This window comes from Zeus faber (genome assembly GCF_960531495.2).
Source record: "Zeus faber genome assembly, chromosome: 12".
Lineage (NCBI taxonomy): Eukaryota > Metazoa > Chordata > Actinopteri > Zeiformes > Zeidae > Zeus > Zeus faber.
Window position 1 is genome coordinate 23069145 of NC_137196.1, and position 23340 is coordinate 23092484.

The 23340-nt window shown below is 43.7% G+C and overlaps 1 protein-coding gene across 1 annotated transcript; it reads left to right on the plus strand.

The window, feature by feature from the left end:
- Positions 1-1029: 1029 nt before the first annotated feature.
- Positions 1030-22839, plus strand: LOC307238098 (transferrin receptor protein 1-like). The gene is made up of 18 exons (XM_080010954.1): positions 1030-1128; positions 7730-7780; positions 8316-8556; positions 9111-9303; positions 9963-10185; positions 10767-10889; positions 11498-11593; positions 13163-13302; positions 14214-14365; positions 14670-14789; positions 15039-15124; positions 15245-15308; positions 15460-15527; positions 16512-16582; positions 16823-16910; positions 17070-17291; positions 18519-18677; positions 19897-22839. The coding sequence occupies exons 2-18, from the start codon at positions 7748-7750 to the stop codon at positions 20137-20139; spliced, it is 2322 nt and encodes a 773-aa protein (XP_079867080.1). The 5' UTR covers positions 1030-1128; positions 7730-7747; the 3' UTR covers positions 20140-22839.
- Positions 22840-23340: the final 501 nt, after the last annotated feature.

Genomic DNA, 23340 nt, shown 5'->3' on the forward strand with positions numbered 1-23340 from the left:
ATAATATGAATAAAATAAAATAAAAATAAAATCAGAATCAAAAAGGTAATACAAAGTGGGGGGTACAAAAAAAAGAAGGCAATAGAGTTATGTGCTATATGGGATGGCTATTTGTATGTACAGATATGTGCAGTAAAGGGTTAGGGTCAGGGTTAGGGAACCAGCCTTTGAAATGACCCGGAGACATGCCTGGCTCACTCCACATCACTTTTGATGAGCAACCAAGGAAAGAAAAAATTCTTTCAAGATTCTCCATAGAATTTATTATTATTTATTTATCTAAATTAATACTATTCAGTGTTTAGGAACGTAGCTTTGGCGAGGTGGAACCTGAACCAATGCAGCGTTTGTTCTGTAATTGCTTTTATAGTTAGTGAGTCCTTCTGGAATGATCGGAGACCTTGAAAACAAAAGGCATGTAACTGGAGAAATGGGTGACTTTGCAAAAGAGCAAGCACGTAAAGCAGGGGCCCCCAACCACAGGCCCGGGGGCCACACCCGTCCTGTGTCACAATTGAATGTGGCCCGCTACAGGTTTACGATGTATCATAAAATCTGGCCCGCAAATTGATGAAAAAAAAAAAGTAAGATCACAATGTTTAATTCATCCGTGCAATTGTATTCTATTAGGTTGTCGGACGATAAAACAAAATAAAATATAATGTAACAAAACCTTTTTTTTTTAATTAATTTATAGGATGTCATTTGATTGAATTGAATTCATTGAATCTTGATTGATTCATTTAATTACCAACTGAAATTCATGTATTCATCTGTTGTTTATTTTTTTCATTTATTTTCATTTTTATTATGAATGAATGCTCAGCGTAAAAACAAACAAACAAAAAAACAACAACAAACAACAAAAAACAAACAACACAGAACGAGTCGCTTGAGTTGGTTTTCCCGGTTCGTCCCGTCGTCCGGGACGTGGGCCGGCGGACCAAAGCCTCGCGAGAACTCGCGCCAAGGGAAGTGACGTGCCCAGCGGCTGCCCCCGCCCCGCTCGATAAAGCAGCGTGGTCCAAGGTCGCGCCGACGCTTGACGGACGCCCGCGACGACCGGGAGGACGACCCGCGACGAAGGCGGCGCGCTGAGCGAGGACAGACGGCGGCACCGGCGAGCAGGTGAGGGGACGCTGCTCTTCTCGCCGCGCCGGCCATGTCGTTGTAAAGATGTGCACGTTTTTTTTTTTTTTTTGGAGGAGGTCGGCGTCGCCTCGTCCATCCTCGTGTGCCGGTCGCCGGGTGCCGCGTTGGCGTCGGCTCCCTCCCAACGTCTCCGGCGCCGCGCTCGCCGACAGTCGCCGTTTATTCATTTAATAAACACACACACACACACACACACAAAAAACAACGACCGGAATTAACGTTTCGTAAGCCGCGACTCGTGTGCGATTAACCGGAGACGGAGGCAGCCACGAGGCGGGACCCGGTTTTGTGACGTTGTCCGCGGCGCCATAACGAGCGACGCCGCCAGTCACGTCTCAAAACGTCCGCGCCGTGCGTCCCCCGCCACTCCGCCCCAGGGGTCCCGGGACGCCGGCGGGGGCCGCGGGCGGGGTCGGCGGGAGGGCGGGCGCGCGTCTTCTGCCGGTGTTCTTCCACTTTGCGCACGTACGGGGCCATGTGCAGGGCTGGCTAATGGCTGCCGCGGCGGCTATCGGGATGGGTTCGGAAGGCGCCGAAGTAACCCGGGCCTGCGTGCGCACCTCCGAGGTGTTGCGTTCCAGCGCCCCGCCGGCCTCATGTAGAACAATCTAGAGCTCCATGTTTTTATCCGTCATATGCCGCAATGCAAGTGGGATGCAGTGACATAAGCGTCGAAGAAGGGGTGTGCAGAACGCCGTGTGTTAATATGGATGTATATGTGTGTCTTATCTCTCTCTCTCTCCCTGGTAATAAAAAAATATATATAATTATTATAGTAATACAATAAAAAAAAAGCGGTGTCTTGGCTATGGATTGAGTCATTACCTAAAAAAAAAAAAACCCCCACCGCCGCAACCTTTCCAGGAGCAGCAGGTGAACTTGACACGAAAGCTCTGCGTGTGGGGAGCTCGTCTCACATCCGGGTTCTTTGTGGCGCTTGACGTCTTGTGACGACACAACGACCTCTGATTGTTCGGTTCGATATTCTAACCCGATTGATTTTTTTTTTTGTTTTTTTATGCCGTCTATCCGAGATGGCGATGTCCTCTGTACATGCTGTAATAAAGCTCACTGGCCATAATGGCAACAATAATTATTACTGTGAATAGTATCATATTTGATATATTTTGTATTTCTGACTATTTCTGTAATTTGTGTACATGTTGGACAACTTCAGTTATATTTCACCGAACCGCAACAGAATAAATTCCTAATATAATAATCTGTTTGGTATATTGTGTAAAACGCTGCTCTGGATACAACAAGCTGTCCCCCCTAGTTACATTAGCTGCTGTGCTCAAACAAGCAGCCGTTTCTGTCCCTGTCGTATGTAATTCTTTGCCCTTGGATTCAATGGTTAACAGGGTTGAGTCACTCAAAATTCCAAAGAATTTAGCTTGTTTCACCTCTGTTATCGATAATTGACAAACTTAGTATTTCTGTCAATGTGTGTTTAATCGTTGTTATTGCCCAATGGGTGGCCCCGTATTGCCCTTACAGAAAGGTTGTAACCAGATAGTGTGATTGTGAGCCAGTGGAGTCCAATGCCATTTTGGGAACATCTCTGATCTCTTACCAACGGCACTGCCTGCCTCACTATTCTTTGGCTGGCTTACATTCCTATGGGCTACTTGGGGCTTTCTTCAATGTGACTCTCACATGATTTGCCACTGCACAATAACTCCTACACACCCCTGACCCCTCTCTCGCCATGTTCTACCCTCACCCGTCCGTACACTGCCTTTCTGACTTGACTCCTCATTATTTATTATGCAGTAGATTATATTCAACATGGGTAAGGCTGATTGGGAGAACTTTGAAGCAAGAAGCTCAGAATATTACACATGTTTAAAATACATAAATACATGGAATGATTTAACATTCTATTTATCTAGGTAAGGTTTTCAAGTAAAAAAAACAAACCCAGAACAAATACTGATTTTAAAGTTTTGTATCACTTCAGAATGTGTGCAAGGTTCAACTTGTCCATCCATTATTGTTATTCTTTTTATCATTTAGAAAGTCATTAAAATATTATACACCTTGGTACGGCCATTAATCCAATTTCTTTCCAAATGATTTCATGTCAAAGCTGTGAAAAATGACTTTTGCAGCATCTCTGCATCTGACATGGGTTCTTTGGTTTCCCACTCAAGAAGGCTAGTTCCTTTGTCTGCAATCATTACTTGTGTTATATAGTTGTTGCCTAGAGGATATTTGTCATTCCCCGATGCAATGCACACTACACTTGTTGGCGTCCACCAACAGGATAGACAGGTTGTTCTCTCTTTACCTCAAATGATTCGGCTTCAGTTTAAGTTCAAGTTAAGCTCTCTGTAGCACGCAGACACTTACTGTATACCCCTTTGCCACTGCTAACACCCTCTAACATTTGTCATTGGTGGGAAAGGTTACACCCGGGTTTAATTCCCAGGACAAATGACCCTGCAATAGTCAGATTTGTTGGCTCCAGCTCAGATTGGCCTCTGATGGAAACATGACAACCGGGTAGACACGGCATTTTGGATGTTGGCCCATTGACAGACTGGAATGTCTTATCTTTCAATCAAGTCTTATCACTTTTAGAATACAAAAGTTATTGACATTTTTCTGATGGAAAAGCTAGGCTAGTAGAACATGATGTTGTAGCCAGTATTATTAAGTTGAGATATAATTATAGAGCTATAACCAAATAATATGTTGGTAGCAGGGCTTGCCATTAAGGCTTGCCCAGGGCAAGTGAACTGTGTTCCGGCAAAATAGCCCAGAAAAATAAATGTGATCTTTAATGTTATCCGAAAAACTGTACTGCATCGCTGAAGCGGAAACAGCTGCCGGCAGCTCGCAGTTTCTGCGCTCTAATCATTTAAAGGAAAAGTGCCCTCCGATTCAGTGAAATATGATACACTACATTATTACATTATATCCCCTTGATTTGTCTAGTTGAGAGGACAGAACCGCAGCGCGTAAGAAATGCTGGTAGGCACCGGTACACGCTCCATAAGATTAGTTAAAGTTATGGATATGAGCTAGATTGTGATCTCAAAGACAATGTTGGAGGAGACGCACTTGCAGAAGTGTTGAAAAGAGACGGCTCTGACGGCTCCCAAGCATTTCTTTTACATCAACTAGGAAATTTGCATGAAATATTTTGTTGATATTTATTCCAGTACAAAACAATATAACATTATTTATAATGATTTATTGTCACTGGACTCAATTAACATCCTCTAAAACAAATTACACAATTATAATGAAAACAAGGCATTTTATGAAGGGGAAAAAAAAATCCTGTTAAATGTTGTATTCCCAATATTTTTCTTCTAATGGAGTAAAGAGCATGTGAATGGCTCAGTTAACATTCTCATTTACCTTTGTTCATCTGAGAGAGCTACCCCTTAAATAGTTGGATTTCGGGGCGGGCTTGCAGGTGATATGTCCCCCTCAATATTTAGAACCTGGCATTTGTCCCTTCAAACAAGTTTCATTTGCATACAGAAAGACATTTCTGCCATAAATGGATACAGAAAAGGCACAAATTGGTGCATAACAATTCACCACATCGCAGGAAATGAGGTGTTTGACACTCAAAATTTCCTTGGAGAAGCTCCGTCAGACAATGAGCCACACCCAAGATGATTATTTGAAATCTTTAGCCACAATTGAATTCTATCGTCAATAGGCGATCGGCGGAATGGTGTGCGATGCACACAAACGGGCTGTCACCGCCCAATTATAGTGGTAAATATATAAGAGGATAGGATTTTACAATGGTGTACCATGCCACCATGAAATGCAAAACTAGAGCGTCCCGAAGGCAATGGTAATTCCATCCTTGAGTCCCTTGCTGGTTTTTCACTTGTGCTGAAAATTTGCCACACCAAAATGTGGTCTCGGTGTTTAGTACGTTTTTTTGTTTTTTTTTATTACAATTTTTTGTGTGTTCAGGGGAAAAGAGATACAATAACCACTACATAATCCAATTCCTGACCTTTCTGGGGAGGTGCTACACTAGTATACTTTTCACCTATTCAATATTGGTGTATTCTCTCATATCAGCCATGTTTTGTAAGCTACTAGTCTGGATAATAACAAAGCTGTCCAGGTGGGTTGAATCGAGGGTTTTTCAGTTCAATGGTGAAGTAACTTGCGTCTCCATTACAAGGCGTAGTGTGTTTTGTTGGCTATATTGTCTAGCACAGTGTTTCCCAAAGTGTGGGCCCTGAAAGGTCATTTACGATAATGACAAAAAAGGTTTTTACGTTTTGTAATGAAATAAAATATTTATTTACATAAAAAAATAATCACAAGTGATAAAATTAACCATGGAACTCAAATTACATGTTAGTCTTAATTTATCTGATCTATTTTTGATCGGGGTCGTTCCTTATATCTCGTCATTGGGGCGGGGATTCATGATTGACAGAATTATTAAATCAAAAATATATAGGGAAATGCTTCATCTTAGTCTTGTGCGTTGTGATTAATGGTTTGGGTGGGCTACCAAAGTTTTTCAGATTTCAAATTGGGCTGCGGAATTCTTAAGCTTGGGAATGGCTGCGTCGCCTGGCATTGTCTGCTGGCCTCATTTGATCCTAATATGTGGGTGTGCTTCCGGGTAGGGTGTGACCTGAGCTCCCTCTCTCTATCTTCCTTTAGCACATGTTTCTCTGATAGCGGTTCAATGGACGGACGACATGCCTTTTAAGCATGGTTTGAAGGCTGTTAAGAGCGGGATGAATGACTAGGGGATGGTACTACAAATTATTATTATAGATTTTTTTTTACAGTTATTGCAGGGTCGACTAGAAACGGTCAGTGAGATTCAATTTGACTGACGAAGGTGCGAAGCTATGTGTACGTGCTCCCCTCATGTGTTGAACCAAACTACAACTTGGATCGCTAATCCACTGCTTTCCCTAACTGAAAGACAGGCTAAGCGCTTTAAAAATTGAACCTTGGTGTGGGCGTTTGGTATGTGAGATCCTAGATAAAGCTTTAAGAACGGGCTGTCTGATCTCTACAAGTCAAAAGGGTTGTCTCTAGGTCGTTATGGTGTTTATTTGCAAATAAACCTTTAAGCCTTTAAGGCATATTGTGTAATAATTGTGGTTTATCTGGTTGGCGCTCAGCTCTGGGCTGATTTTGCGTAACTGCAGATAATCTTAAGTAGCACAACCCACGACACATTTCCCTGCATCTGTAACAAACACACTATTCTTTTCTGAATTTTTTTTCACCCCCCCACTTTCTTTTTTTATTGCTAATAATAAAAAAAAAAATCCATCTTAAAGTCCTTTCTCACAGTTTAGCGGGGAGACACATCCGTTTTCAAAGCCAACATTTTTGCTAGTAAGCTTAATGCTTTTGTTCGCAAAACTTTTGAGTTGATTCACACCCAAGGACCGTGCTGCAGTTGCAATCTTATCTTGTTACTAGCGGTTGGATTGGCCTTCCAAATGGGTTGATAACATCCACCCATGTTATAGAGTTTTTCGGGCTATTTTGTTCTTCTGCAAAGGTCAGACGGGGACATAGTATTAAGTCACGATCTATCGGAAGTTTGCGCTGCTCAGTCCAATTTTGCCATAGTATACTAATGCGACACTTGTGCCTAGTAGTAGACATGTTTTCAGAAATTGTTCAGTACACATTTTGTGTGTTCTGGTTATAGTCAATGCTACACTGAACTAGTGAAGCATTGGAGATTGAAGTGGAGGTCAAATACAACTGGTTATAGAAATGTCACAATATGAGGGTTTTATGGCCGCCGGGTCATGGATGTAGGTTATTTGCAAAGGAGTGGAATGCTTGTGTCTGAAAGAGCATTTGGGTCTCACTGCTTTAGAGGAATGAGATTGTGTGGGACCTTTTATCTTGGTCCATAAATTGAGTTGTTATTTTTTGAGTGTTTAGAAATGTGTTATTTTCATACTTTATTCCTAAAGCTGCATTCCTTGAGTGTATTTGAATTTCAGCGTTAAAAAAAAAGATCAAATATTCTCCAATAGGAAAGGCATGAATATGTGTGGATGAGCTTAACTTTAGCGTAACCTTTGTGCCACCTTGCGTAACAAGCGTCACTCGCATACACAGCATTCATTACACAAACTGGACATCAAAAAGTGTTAAAATACTCTGCCGTCTTGTATTACTGGGAAACACTGCTCCACTAACTCCTTGAACCCAGCTTTGTTTGTCCGGACAGCTTATTTGGAGCCCATGGGCGGTTGATTTCCTATTGTATTCTACTGAGCACGGACTTCCCATGGAGTCTTTGTTGACCTCATGGCTCTGGCCGCTGGTATCATGTACCTGAAAACAGTGCTGTATTCCTTGCTAGCACCGTAGGAACCGCTGTGGATATTTGGACAAGAGGTGGGACGCGCTCTCTGTACAGCCTGTTATTTTCAAGAAACGAAACAGAATATGAACAAACTGTCAATGTGCAACACTTACGATAAACACAACGGTTTTAAATGAAGAGGTATTACTACCAGGCAGGATGGTGGGTGTCTTGGCAGGACTCTTTACTTTGTAACTAAACTTTTTTCCTTGTTTCCATGCGTTTTCTTAGACTCCTGAGAAGCAAAAAATGGACCAGGCGAGGTCAACCATTTCCAAAATTGTGAGTATTTGTGCATCAAACCTAAAGGCTCCTATTTAAAGAAGTCTGCCTTCCAACAATAGAAACAACCTGAGGCCTTGTGATGTCTGCACTGAAAATAGTATTGGAGAAAATGACTGGAGGATTTAAGGGTTTCCTTTCAACCATTAGAAAAGGAAAGCTAATGTAGAACATAGGCTAGTCATACACTTTGAACTGACACCATGACACAATCAGTTAAATTTGTCCGTTGTAATGCCTCACTTAGATGATGCTGGTTGGTTATAATGCCTTTTTTTAGAATGCTGTTGAGAATTATTGAATATGAACATTGACTGTCCACTGGAAACCAAACTCTTAAGACGACCCCTTTTTGGAGGGGAACTTTATACGCATTAAATGTTAAACTGGTCTGAGGCAGAGTATTTCCAGGAGCTCACACTGAACACCTTATTCAATGTCTCACTGCTGACATTTCTAGTTTGTATTGAATGATCTCCCAAGTAGTGAACAGCATGTTGAGGGCCTCGTCTCTCCCTCTTACTTGGCTCTACAGTTCAATGGGGAGCCGCGCTCCTACACCCGCTTCAACCTGACCCAGAACATGGAAGGCGATAACAGTCAGGTGGAAATGAAGCTGTCTGCAGATGTGGATGAGGAGGAGGGGGGGACCAATGGGGTTGGTGAACACCTTAAGCACAACTCTGCACGTAACCCGTATGTGGTCCGCAAGGCCGGACGGACCCCGAGGAACATCTGCTTCATTGCAGCAGCTACCCTCCTCATCTTCATAATTGGTAAAAAGGGAGTGGGTGTATGGATGAAGAGCATATGGCTGGGTTATGCAAAAGATGATTTTGACCACAAAGGAAGAAAATCTGTTTTCTGTTAACTCTTAAGTCTTTGTAAATGGCAGTTTCCTATGTTTTGAATTGTATTAGCTTTGAGGCAAAAAAGGACCAATAATGACTGTAGGATTTTTATGGACTGATAACCATTGTTCTTCATATATGATATCTTATCTCTTTTGTTAATTTTAGGCCATTATCATAGTATGAGCCTATATTAGTGCTGTAATATACATGGACCTTAGGAAGAAGAGATTTGCTGACATTAAAATGTAAAAAATCCCCAACTCCAATAACATTTGATTTGGTGCAGCAATAAAATGACAAACATGATGATGGAATCATAATATTACAAAATTATCGGGATCAGCTCAAATAACTGCAATCAGGCGATTATGTACTATTTGTGACAGCTCTATTTGCAATATTAGCAATGCAATTGCTGTCGTTGTGGCTTTTGTGTGCTACTCTACATGGTTATCACCTGCAAATTTCACCTCCAGGCTACCTAATTGCCTACCTCGTTCACCATAAGAAGGATGTGGCCCCCACCTGTGCTTCCTCCACCCTTCCCTTTGATGACACACAAACCCAGAGCATCCACGAGACTGGCGCCGCTCCCCTCATGGACTGGAGTAATGTTAAGGCCCTTTTCGCTGAGAAATTAAGCGCGGACAGATTTGAGGACGCCTTCAGGTGAGTCATGTTTTGATTTATGCCATTACATTTTTTTGAGTTTTCTTAGCGTGATAGGTTATTTTGTTTAACAAAAACAAAGAAAAATTTCCCATATTTTATCCTTTTTTGTCTTTATTTAAGCTGGTACTTTTAAGAAACAGCCATTCAATGGGTTTGCCTTTCTCGGGTAGAAATGCAAAGGTCGGGCACGCACGGGAAGTATATATGGCGGCTTTGGTGAATTTTATTATCAGAGCCAGTTGCAGTCAGTGAAAACTGCCGATCTGGATTAATATTCACAAAAAATGAACACAAAAAAAATGTCCCTACTAAAACAAGTGGAAAAGGAGTAACTAGTGTAATACACCCATAGCGGAGTAAACCGTCTCTGACATCCTTGAGTGTACTTGGGTATCAGAACACTATGACCAACACCTTCAACAGAAGCCATCTAGTCTGGCCCCATCAAGACTTGTACCTTTAAAATTTATACCACAACTCGTAGGTTGCTTTATTTATCAACAAAAATGTCTGGAAAAAGTAGATGTGAGTGCATGAAAATGTAGGTTTTTGTAGACTCCCCACAAGAAAATAAATGTTAACGGTGATCAAGATGCTAATTATGTTTCTTGTTATTTCTTCCTGTGACTTATTTATTTCATTATTTTAATGTGAAGGGAGTTTTCCAGTGAGAGCCACCGGGCCGGTTCCTCTGCGGATGAGTCGCTGAGGATCAAGGTGATGAACCTGTTCAAACAGTACGACATGGAGTTCTGGACTGACAAGCACTACGTGAAGGTCCAGGAGCTGCCGGCTGGCGTCACCAACAAAGTTTCCTTCAAGGGTAGAGAGGAGAAGCTCACCGGGTTCCTCTCGTACAGTGCCAACGGGACAGTCACGGTAAGCCCAGTGTTGGCGGTTGCACTTTGGCAATCAACATAGAGGTTTATGGTTCTCTGATTTGTAATGTACAGTAAACTGTGAAATTAATAAAATCTAAAGCATAGAACTCTTTCTACAAAGATAAATATTGGGTTTGTTTCGATTTAAACATATGTATTTTTTATTTTTTTTTTCAGCACTCACAGCTATGCCATTGTTAAGCCCCCTTTTACACATAGTTACTGGTAAATTAGGGTGACCTTTGCGGGACCGCTAGTGACTCACTATTCACGCATGCAGCTACAGTCGGGAAACATTTCCGTCTTGCACCTTTTCACACATGCCATGGTAATGCTGGAATGGATAAGGCAGGGGACAGTCCAGCAGAAGTCGCACGGTGCAGTCCCGGTCTGCATATTTTATTTATTTTCTTGAAAATTTAAAGTATTAAATTCAGCTACACCATGGTTTAGTTACACATCCTCATTTTGTCAATTGCCTTCTGTGATTAGCCATTCAAATATGAGATTACAGCCTATTAATGTGGCCCCAGAGCTCAGCTTTGCTGCTTCTAAGCATTTGGCTTTGGGTTGTTTCAGGGTTCCGTCCTCTACGCGTACTATGGCCAGGCCAAGGACCTGAGGTTGCTGCAGGACAGGAACATCGACCTGAGCGGGAGGGTTTTGCTGGTCCGAGCTGGAAAGATCAGCTTGGCTGAGAAGGTGGGTTTTGGAACCACGCAGAATGCCTGCGTTTTAATGTTTCTGCTGGCATCTCGTCTTGCTGATTGATGTTTATACTTAACCAGATCAACTGTTGAATTCAGTTTTATTATTTAAACGTTGACTCATTTGCACTCGCCATAGTCTGACTGACTCACACAGATGCGCAATTGGCAGGAGCTAAGCTTAGCATGTCGCTAACGGCTTGTTTGGTTCCGCAGCTTGAGGTTTCCGGGTGGAACCTGCGCTTGTGAAATTTCGTTCCGCATTAGCTGGTGGTAAAATTAGGTATACCCGCCTGGTGTTTGGCTTCATATCAAACCGGTTCCCATTCGCCCACTTTAATTGGTGTGTTACATGTCATTCAATAAGCAAAATAAAAAGACATAAATCCCCCCCAAAAAAACCACTTCAAAAAATCTACCGGCGATCAACTCGGCGAAATGCCGGTTGACAATATATTCGTCCAATCGTCCAAGCCTAGTGTAAGGTTAGAAATGTTGACTCATGATGACTGTTAATATTCTGGGAGAATTTCAGTTGTTCGTGAATGGTCCATGCCTTTCTTTCTCATTCCTGAATCCGTGTCTCTAAATCTATGCCTGCAGGTGGCCAATGCTGCCAAGTTGAACGTCTCTGCAGTGCTCATCTACCCAGATTCTGCAGACTACTCTATGGCACATTCCACTGAGCTCTTTGGGCATGTGAGTGTTTGAACGGTTTTAAGAGTGTGTGGGTATTATGAGTGAGGGAGAGCCAAGATGTAGATAAGTTTGCAACAGACACAGTTTAGTCGTAAAAATGTTGCCGAATGTTGATTGAAAAGCAATGTCCTGAAATCTAATCAGCCAATCATATGGCAGCAGTGCAATGCATCAAATCACGCCGCTTCAGTTCAAATCAAGTCAGCAACTTCAGTTCATGTTCACGTCGACCATCAGAATGGGGGGTGGTGTGTGTGGCCTCTGTGTTTTCGACCGTGGCACGATTGTTGGTGCCAGACGGGCTGATTTGAGTTATTCCTGTAACCGGTGGTCTCCCGCTTTGTTAAAATGTATTTATTTATTTTTACGCACAGCAGCCTTTATTTATTAACAGTTTATTCAGAATGGTGTGATAAACAAAAGCTATCCAGTGAGCGGCAGTTCTGCCGACGGAAACACCTTGTTGACGAGAGGTCGACGGCCACTGGCCAGACCGGGTTGAGCTTAGGGAAAGGCTACAGTAACCCAGATAACCGCTCTATAAAACTGTGGTAAGGAGAAACGCATCTCAGAAATGCGCAACATGTCGGACCTTAAGGCGGATGGGCTACAACGGCAGAAGACCAGCCAAGAACGGAAAGCTGCGGTGGGCACAGTAGCCTGGAAAAACATAGCCTGGTCTGGTGACTATTTCTGCTGAGGCACACAGATGGTAATCCATGGTCAGAATTTGGTGCCAACAGCATGAATCCATGGACCCCCAACCTGCCTTATGTCAACAGTCCAGGCTGGTGGTGGAGGTGCAGTGGCGTGGGGAATTTTTTTCTTGGAACACTTTGGGCCCGTTAATACCAATCAGTCATCGCTTGAATGCCGCAGCCTATTTGAGGGTTGTTGCTGACCATGTGCATCCCTTCATGGCCACAATTGACCCACCTTCTAATGGCTCGTTTCAGCATGAGGATGCACCATGTCACAAAGCAAAAGTTGTCTCAAACGGGTTTAATGAACAAGACAATGAGTTCAGTGTTCTTCGGTGGCCGTCCACGTCACCGGATCTGAATCCAACAGAGCACACGGTTGGGATGTGATGGAACGGGAGATTCGCGGTATGAATGCCCAGCTGAAAAATCTTCAGGGATTGCGCGATGCAATAGTGTCTGCATGGACCGGAATCTCAAAGGAATGTTTCCCACAGAATCCATGCCAAGAAGAATTGAGGCTGTTTGGAGAGCCGCTGGAGGCCCTACTCAGTATAAGTATATTGTTCCTAATAAAGCACTCAGTGGGCGTATAATGTAAGTTCTGATGTATAAAGGTTGCACCTCTGGTCCTCCTACTGACCCAAACCACAAAAATCAGAAGCTCATATGGTGTCAGCTGCAGTGGAACAGATGTGTGTTTAGGGAAGCTGAATAATTAACATTTTTAAATTGTACACAAATATTGCCCAGTTTGATACATTTCCCAGGACTGCGTCACTCATAAGAATTTGGGATACACCAAACAGATGTGGTCAAAAATTGTGGCCGGTTCTGTTTTGAATCTGGTCCTTCTGCCTTCCTCCAGGTCCATCTTGGTTCGGGTGACCCCTACACCCCAGGCTTCCCCTCCTTCAACCACACCCAGTTTCCCCCAGTCAAGTCTTCAGGCCTGCCCTCCATCCCGGCCCAGACCATCACAGCAGCCGTGGCTTACAAAATCCTCAGGTACAGCACAACATGGATGAATTGGGGGGGATTAACCATGTACGGTGTCTTTAATAATTGCTGGTGGTGCATTTTTTTTGTCAACATGAAATTTTCCCCTGCACTGGGAGATTCAAGATCGGTCTCCGGAACTGCTGTGATTCCACACCAGCAGTGTCGAGCTGTGTGCTGTTTCAGATCGGCACAAGTAGTCCTTCAATGGATACACAATAAGTGGCGAGGTAACAGCGACAGGAATGCCAGGACCCAAGGTTTCCAAGCAGAACATTGCCCAGAGCATCACCCTGCCTCTGCCGGCTTGCCTTCCCATGGTGCATCCTGGTGCCATCTCTTCCCAAAGTAAACGACTCACACGCACCCGGCCATCCACATGATGTAAAACAAAACGGGATTCATCAGACCAGGACACCTTCTTCCATTGCTCCATGGTCTTGGGCTACACAGCTCCATACGCAGCAAGCTGTGATGCACTGTGTGTTCTGACACCTTTCTATCATAGCAGCATTAACTTTTCACCAGTTTGTGCTACAGTCGTTCTTCTGTGGGATCGAACCAGATGAGCTAGACTTCACTCACCACGAGCATCAATGAGCTCATTGGCGTCCATGACCCGGTCGCCGGTTCACCGGTTGTCCTTCCTTGGACCACTTTTGGTGGGTACTAACCACTGTATACCGTAAACACCCCACAAGACCTGCTGTTTTGGAGATGCTCCGACTCAGTCGTCTAGCATCACAATTTGGCCCTTTTCAAAGTGGCTCAGATCCTTACGCTTGACCATTTTTCCTGCTTCCAACACATCAACTTCAAGAACTGACTGTTCACTTGCTGCCTAATATATCCCACCCCTTGACAGGTGCCATTGGAAGGAGCTGAGCAATATATTTTTTTTTTTCGTGCGTGTCCCACAGTCAGCTCGGTGGCCAGACGGTGCCAGCGGACTGGGGAAGCATAGGGAACCTGGGAGACTTGGACGATGTCATCACTGTGGAGGTCAACAACATCCTGACAGAGAAAAAGATCACCAACATCTTTGGGGTCATCAAAGGCCTGGTGGATCCAGGTATACAATATTTAAATGATATATTTTTGCTTTATTATAAAGTAAAGTCTCTTACTTGCTTGATTTTTTTTTTAATGTAATTTGGAAAAGAATAGAAAGCTACTAGAATACAAGTACATTTGTTATGAAATTACAATAGGAACACTTGTTTTAAAAACCTTAATGTCACCAGTGCTCATTGCTTTACTACAATTAAGAAAACAGTTATTCTTTTTTTGGTTGCCAAATTGTGCTTCTCTTTGAGACATTAACTGTGACAAGTAAACTTGACCTGACTTTTCTACTCCCATACTTCCCTTCTCAGATCGCTACGTGGTCCTAGGTGCCCAGAGGGACGCCTGGGGTCCGGGCTTTGCCAGATCCACTGTTGGCACCAGTGTCCTGCTGGAGCTGGCACGCTCCATCTCAGCGATGGTGAAGAACGGTGCGTCTCGGCTCCTTGTCTCGAACTATCTTTGGAAACAAAGTCATAGTTTGATAGCAAAATAATGGAACCCCTCATCGGTCTTGCAGGGAAAAAAATGACATGTAGACTTAATATATTGAAAGATAATCTTACTGCGCATTGGATTTGGATACTGAACAGTTTGAGCTGCTGAGACCATCTCGTAGTGCTCTGTGTGGAGGTGTAGAACCACTTGAGCTCATTTACAGGGTTTCTGTTCCTTGACAGATGGATTCAAACCGAGGCGGAGCATTGTCTTTGCCAGTTGGACCGCTGGAGAATATGGGAGTGTCGGCGCCACCGAGTGGCTAGAGGTGGGAATGGCAGTGGAATAAAAAGGGTCTTGCTTCAATTTACGTTTCACGAATGCATTGTTTTAATGATTTTTCTTTTGTTCATTTTTATTCTTTAAATATGTTTTTCTTTGTCCTCAGGGTTATTTGACCTCTCTCAGCTCAAAGGCCTTCTCATACATCAATCTTGATGGCGTTGTTGCAGGTGTGTGAAGAACTATATGACGATTGCACAACCTGCCCTAGTTGTACTTGCAAGTGGCAAATGACTATATCCTAAGCAATGCTACTTCATGACCAGTAGAATGATGCCCATTCAAGCAAATTTCAAGCTTCACACATTGGTTTCTTTCCAGGTCCGGTTGGATTCAAAGCTGCGGCCAGTCCCTTGTTGCACACCTTGATCGTGAAAACTCTGAAAGAGGTAAAATCGGTCACACGAATGCCAGCCAGGCAACCGCTAACAAAAAAAATAAAGAAAGAAATGGGGGACAGAAAACTGTAAAACGTGCACCCCGAAGTAAATTCATTTGTTGCATTATTGATGTTTAAAAAAAAAAAACTTTTGTTAAAACTAGATGGGGGGGGAACAAACCTGAACCTATACTTACAAAACCAAATAAAAATATACAGGAAATGTCTTTAGCTTTAGTCTTTTTTTTTTTTCCTAGTGAGATTGGTCAAATTTGTGAACATATAGCTGTTACAATACGATAACCATTCATGTGGTGGAAAGCTACTTTTAAATGGAGAGATGCAAATTAGACTTGACCATTGTTAACAATGAGCGGTCAAACAGGACTGAGATTAGACATTTAGTATGCATTTCATTTCAGCCTTCTTATCTTCTGTATTCACTCAACACAAACAATACATCTATAGCATGACCAACCCGACATTGGATTCAGAAGTTTCTAAGTGGAAATCTTTTTTTTTTTTTTTTTTCTTTTTTTTTTTATAAATGTTGCCACTAACCAATCAGAGCAACGAACCGCGTGACATAACCGCGAGTATTTAACTTTGCCATACTTCTGACAGGATTTGGTGAAACACATCTTTCTTATCAACAAAAACTTTTTAAGAGATAATATACTCTCCGGTTGTTTTAATACCGTCGCCGTTTCCGCAGACCGTTCTGCATCAGCCGCTGCCACCGTGGTTGTTTAGCGGTGCTCCGCCGCATCGCCATCGTATCAAACCCGCCCCGTATTAGATGAACGCTTGTGGTTGGCCCGACCCTGGCAAGATTGGGCGGAAACGTGATTGAGCGGGAAGGTGGGCACTCTGCAGAGCAAACGAACCATGAGCTCGCAGAGTCCTAATTTTGTTTACCATTAGAGGGTTCATGCGAATTCAATCTCATTTAATGATCCTTGACACATTTTCCTTGTCCTGTTCTCCTTTTTAGGTAAAGGTCCCAAAGAAGTCTGACGTTTCTCTCTATGATGAGGTGTCGAAAGGCGACTGGAAAACAAACGTGTAAGTTTGATTAGTGGTGCCTGTTTAGAGGAGGCTGTTTTCACTGGGTTGTCCATTTTTTCCAAAGTGTTTTTTTTTGTCTTTTGCCTTGAATGGTGTAATTAATTGACTCTGTATATGGAATGTAAATCGAAGCATGTATTATGGAACTTGGAAGCAAACTTGCTGCCCAGGACACCAAAGCCCAGGTGTACGGACTCCTCCTGAAGTGACTGTGTGTGTGTCTTCATTTTCCTGTAGCCTCGAACCTCTGAAGCAGGATGATGCTGCCTACCCCTTCCTGGCTTTCTCTGGCATTCCCTCACTCTCATTTAGGCTAACCAATTCAGTAAGTCGAAATCTGCAAACGTTTGTTAATGTGGAGGCGTTGTGCCGCAAAATGAAAGCTGGCTAAAAAGCTGCCGCCCCCAAACTGTAAACTACATGCTCTGGAGTTTCCCGACGGCCCTCGGAGAACATTCTCAAGCTCCGGCGTCTCCCTCTGTAGGAGTACCAGTACTACGGCACCCTGCTCGACAACCAGAGCAACCTGAGGTCGGCCTCGTACAACGGCGTCTCCCAGCTGGCGGTGACGGCGGCCCAGTTTGCCGGTCACATGGCTCTGCGCCTCGTCCACGACTACCTGCTGCCGCTCAACACGGCCAATTACGACGATCTCCTCACCACTAGAGTGGCCAAGATCAAAAGAAACATCGACAGCCTGAAGAGGGTGAGTGTGTGTGGTTTGCATCGTCTCCGTGACAGAGGCTTGAGACATCCGGAGGTTCTGTTATCGGTTTTATCACGCTACAGTGGTGACTCTTTTTCACACGGAAGTTTTAAAGAAAACTTGGGTTTGAAGTTGATACATTTTCCCCAAGTATGCGAGCCCCGTTTTAATCCTGCCAGGACTTTTGCTGAATATGTGCTCTGCAAATGGTCTGTTAGAATTTGAATAGCGCACCTAGCTACTGTACTTATTTGTTAATTATAATTAACTTATTTGTTGACGCACAGTGTTCGCCGCTGGAAACTGCAAGAGCCGCGCTGAAATGTGTATTTGTTACCTGGCTGGTGAACCTGGCGACACTTATTTTCCTACTTGTACGAGAAATGGAAAATGTAAACATTACTATTAGTGAATTTTTTATTTTTTTTTCCCCTCCTCCGCAGAGTGGAGCATGTCACGTGTCAATCTTAGCACATCTCATTGGCTGCTCGTCATTGCCTAAGTCTTAGTGTCGATTGGGATGTCCAGAACATTTTTAACGGAGAGCACATTTTTCATCTAAGTAGTGCCGTGTGCCCTTTGGTTTTTATTTTCGTTAGTTTCCTGTTTGTGTGAAACAAAATGAACATGACTTAATACCTCTTTTCCACCGCACAAAAAACCCACACACATCTGCCTTTAGTCTTTGGTGGGAAAGGTTGCAACCGGCATTCATTACCAGGACGGGTGACTCTGCAGTAGTCACGGGTATTTTATCGGCTCCGATCAGCAGTGTATGGAAACCTGACACCCGGGTAGACACGCCCTCCGCTTGAAAATTGATGGGAATATCAACGTAACATTCGATCATTTCATATCCGATTCATTTTCTGGGGATGGAGGCTGATGACCCATCACTGAACAATGGGATGTGACACGTGGGGTTGCTGATCTTTTATTACTGAAAGAAAACAAACGCTTAATTGAAGAAAATTAAGTGTTAAAAGCTTAACACTTAATCATGTGATTTGCCAATCATTTGCAGCAAACCTGCAGTACTCTTGTGGACCAGTAGGGGGCCGTGGCTCACTAATTGAGAATCACTGCACTATGGAATTATATTAAACTTGTTTATGGGGCTGATCCCTCATTAGTTTTTGTCTTGTTTATTTATTTATTTATTAAGTCACCCAGATTTAATTTAGTGTGGACTTGTTGATTGACACTGCTGTCGCTGCCTGCTTCCAGATTCATCCCGAGCTGCTGCCAAAGACCCTGACGATGCAGTGGTTGAGTTCAGCGGTAGGCTCCTACCACCGTGCGTCCGCCAAGCTCAACACAGACATCAAGGACAGCGACCTGGAGGACATTGAGGAGTGCCGCAACATCAATGACCGCATCATGATGGTGAGACGGGTGGGCTTGTGAATTAATGCAGTGTGGAAATGATATTCTTATCTGATTAAAGGATAAGATGAGGCTCCCATTTTTTTTCAACCCATGGGAAATGCTCTGTTGTTGGCTGCTTGGACCAGCATAAATCTTTTAAAAAGAGCCAACTAATACCAACTCTTAGACAAAACTGCGGACAATGGAAATTAAGTATTTAAAAAATGTGTGTATTGTCTAGGGATGCACAGATTGTGAAATTCTGGGCCATTACCGATAAACAAAAAAAAACCCAAAACAATTTGGCCGATGCATCACTTAGTTTTAATTATACATTCAGGTGTTTTTATTTTTTCACATTAGTAGTAATGTTATTTACATAGACGACACTGGTTTAAAACTGATAATGATGTTTACAATAGACAAGCTTAGGAAGCCTTTTTTTTTTTAAGTCCTTCCTTTAGTTGCGTTTCTCCAATTAGTCAATGCACTTTTGTCCCTCTGCAGTATGTGTATTCCAAGATGTGATTTGGCCCTTTTTGACCTTCCTGTCGCGCCGTACTTCCTTGCGTACGCGCTAACAGGTTGTAGCTTTAGCCGCTCGCGCTAAAAACGCCTTCCGCTTCTCTCTCGTTGGATCGACTCCTTTCACCTTTCTTAGCGGGTGGGGGGTCGGCGGTGTCTTGGAGGCGGAGCTCAACACCGTGTTCTGTAGTCGTCGTTGCGCGATTTAAAGCACGCTACGACTCCATCCTAGAGGACGCACTGTTGACATGTTTTCTGAAGGCTTAAATGTGACGGAATTTAAGCAGAGCGAGAACCTGCAGCAGAGTGGTAAGTTTCTGAATAGCAGAGCGCTCGGTGAGGTTGTGCTGTGAACAGCTTTAAATGATGGAAACGACATTCAAGGCCTGGGTGGGAAGACTGCGAAAGCGATCCTTCAGGTTGAGCGCTTTGCATTGCTTCTCCAGGTTGTGGTTCATTGAAATGACTTGAATTCCGTTTTACAAATATGAGGCCTCAAAAGTCATTGAACGGTCTTGGATTACATTCGGGTTTATGGGGTCTTAATCGCAACGTCAATATGATCTGATTTTATTCAGCCATATTTCTCTCTGAAAATGGGTTTATTCTTGCGCCACCGTCATTTCTGATGAGTCCCCAAAGCGGTCGATGACTTTTTTTTTTTTTTTTTCTGTAAGAGCACAACAACATGTCTGTCCTCCTGTCTGCGCAGGTGGAGAGGAACCTGCTGTCTCCGTACGTCTCCCCCAAGGACAGCCCTTTCCGCCACATCCTTGTGGGTTCTGGCCCCCACACCATCCAGGCGCTGCTGGACCACCTGGATGCCCTTAGGATCAGCCACCCCAACGCCGACGCCGACCTGTTCAGGAACCAGTTTGCCTTGGCCACCTGGACCATCCAGGGCTGTGCCAATGCCCTGGTGGGGAGCATCTGGCGCCTTCATAACGATGTCTAGAACACACCGCACGCCTGTCCTTCCCCTCCTGTCCTGTTCTCATGGTTTGGCCCCACTTAAAAAGAAATTAATGGCAGCTTTGAAACACGGTGGCTGGTAATGTCAGTGAAGCAGCCGCTTACGGGGGCAGTGTGTTCATTATTGGGAATTGTGATACGAATTAATTTGCCCTTCAGTTTTTCTTCGCTCACACGTGGTGTGTTCAAATAGCACTTCTCTCAAATTCTCTATGGCTGAACCAAAAAAAAGGAAATTGGTTCAAATACCTTTAAAACGTTGACTTTCGATAATCCCAGGGCCTTTGCGGGGAGGAAAAAAAGTATAATATATATATAATGATGTCAATCTGCACAAATACCTTAGCGGTAGGAACAAAAATCTTCGAATGGCCATTTGTCAGGATACTAATAAGATTGACGGAGATGAATGTAGCGAAGCTGAGGTTTTCTATCTTACGCAGGTCGTTCACACACGCCCCCCACACAAAAGAAATGGTACAAATTGTTTACTTCATTCGAATGGAATTGTTACGATCCAAAACAAACTTAACCTTGGTTTCAGACGGCACAGCGGGGGCCGCGCTCAAATTCTTTAGTTGTAATCGGACAATCGACTATTATTGGCCGCCGCCCCCTGCTGGCCGTCTTTCAAACGGGACACTAAAGAGGGCCTTCTGAAGTTTAAACGTCAGTTTATTTTAGTTGACGCTCTGAAATTGGCATCTGCCGACGTGGGAGGAAGCTCCCCGTCGGCCTTCTGAGGAGAAAAACCTTTACGTGGCACTGAAACAGTACGTCTATTTATTTTGTTATTTATTTATCAGTGGCAGGGTTCACTATAAATAGTGTTCATTTTTTTAACGCCTTTTTATAATGTGATTATCGGGAGCAGTGCCTTCCATAATTCTGACAGTTATACTGTCAAGTGACAAAAGCAGCATCTGCTAAAAGAAGTGTGTATGTCGCCCGACCGCCGGCACCGGGCGCCGCCGTGGCACTGCCGCGCCACAGCCGGAGCTCCCCCTTGGGGCCCGACGCCTCCGCTCGCCTTTGGGCTCCGCTTCTGCGACTGAGGCGGAGGCGTCTTAACATCCGGCGGGGAGGTTCCTCCGCCCTTCTGCTCCGCGGTGCCCGTCCGTCCCGGCGTCTCGTGACATGCACGCTTCTCATCCTGAAAACATTATCGGGAGCAGTGTCTTCCATAATGCGAAGAACCAGAAGGTAGTTTTTGCCTACCAGTGTTTAGCCATATCGGAGGCAGTGCCCTCCATATTTCACTGTAGGAGTGGATGTTTTTATTATCGGGAGCAGTGTTTCCCATAATGTTTGTACATATATATACATGACCACAACACGCGCATGTTTTTCCGGTCCATTCAAAACTATTTGTCGTTTTTTTTTTTGTTTTTGTTTTTTTTTGTTTTTTTTTTTGCCGTGCTACAGTCTCTGCAGCGTAGCTCTGCGTGTGACCCGCAGATGGAAAGAGACCTGCAGCTCCGACAAACCCCTGTTTTCCGGACGGGCTTGAAGCCTTAAAACGATGTGGAGGGAATCCCGACCGCTCGGTTCCCAAAACAGCCGCAAAAAGAAGTAGACGCGCTCAACCTTGCACCCCGCCCCCCCTTCTCGGTCACCATGGTTACACATTTATTACGCTTGTCGCCGGGTAGGCTGGTGGAGCTGTACGTCTCTTTTCTAAACGGGACCTCTGGTTTGGATGGAGTGCTGGCAACCACCTCAGTCTCCAGTCCATTTATTATCAAGACTATTTTGGGCGGGGGGAGATGGTCTGCTAAAACAATGTTACTGAAATAGTATGGGATGCGCAGCCGTTACATTGTTCGATCCGATGTTTCCATGAGAGGTCCTTTTTTTTTTTTTTCTCTCTCTTTCGGTCAAAATGATACAGTTAATGCGGAAGTTATTTTCTCTTCTTGGAGTAAGTGTTCGTTCTTTCCTTTGTGCCTTTTTTTTTTTTGCTTTCTTGACTGCATAGTAATGTTGTCTTAAATCATTGGTTCTTAGAGGATATATGGTTTGATGGTTGACACTTATTTTGAAATCACTTTAAGTACTCGGATGAAGATTCTGTTGCGTCTGATAGTTAATATATTTGTTTTTGCTTGTTTGCTAGAGCCAAAAGATTTTGTAGTTGTAACCGTGTACCTTTTAACTATGTTAAACAGCGTTCGGATCCAGTTTAAAAGAGCCATTGTTTTCCTGTTAATGTACCCAAAATGAATTGGATTCTTTCGAAATTAAAATGAATCTCATTTGAACGTTGTTAGACGGTCGGAAGGTCATTTCGTCTGCTCTGCGGGTAGAAAAAAGTGACAGCCTGTTGGTTCTGTTCTGCGACTTATGTTGATGAAAAAGCTGCTCTGCGTAATGTCTCAAAAGTGGCATAAAATAAAAGTCGAAAGTGACAACTGTGTTTAAACGACTCAGGTTTAGCTAAATTTTCACCATGTAAAGCCAATTGCATGTGCAGTACAGATATGTTCAAAACTGCCGCGCATAATGCATTTCACTTGATGTAATTGGAAATCTCCAACTATTTTAGAAATTGTTCTGCGTATTCTATTTCGGGATTAGATTCTTGTGTTCAAAATTGTCTGGCAGTTACTATGTGCATTTTTGAGACTATACCATCTTGCTTAGCTGATCTCTTCTGTTGCTGCAATAAATAATCACAAGTCAACTGGTGTGGAGTCATATTTCAGTACCCATCCCTACGACATCCACCTGACCTTTACACCCCACCTTCAGCCTTTCCTGCGTCACTAGTCTGCAGCTGTTTCATCCTACCGTAGTCAAAGTTTTAACTCTTTGACCCGTAAAGTGTCAAAGATGCCCTGAGGTCACCTTGACAACTTGCGTGAAATGCGCTCCTCGCAGTTGCCTGCTGAACGCCATGACGTGCAGGGGCATTTGCATTTGCAGGAGGTTGAGCTCAAATGGGTGTAACCAAATCTTGTGCAATGAAATGCTTCCTAGGATTAAAACTAACAGTATGTTTTAGATCTCTGTCCCGTCTTTATTTGGGTAGGTATTTCCTCACATGGCACTGGCTCGTTAACCATCGTTTATCAGTGAAACAGGATGTTCTGAAATCCAGGGGAGCGCAATGTGGTTTCTTGGGTCTTGCAGGGGACGATGCGGCGGATGCACTCTGCAGTTGCACATTCACAAATTGTGAGAC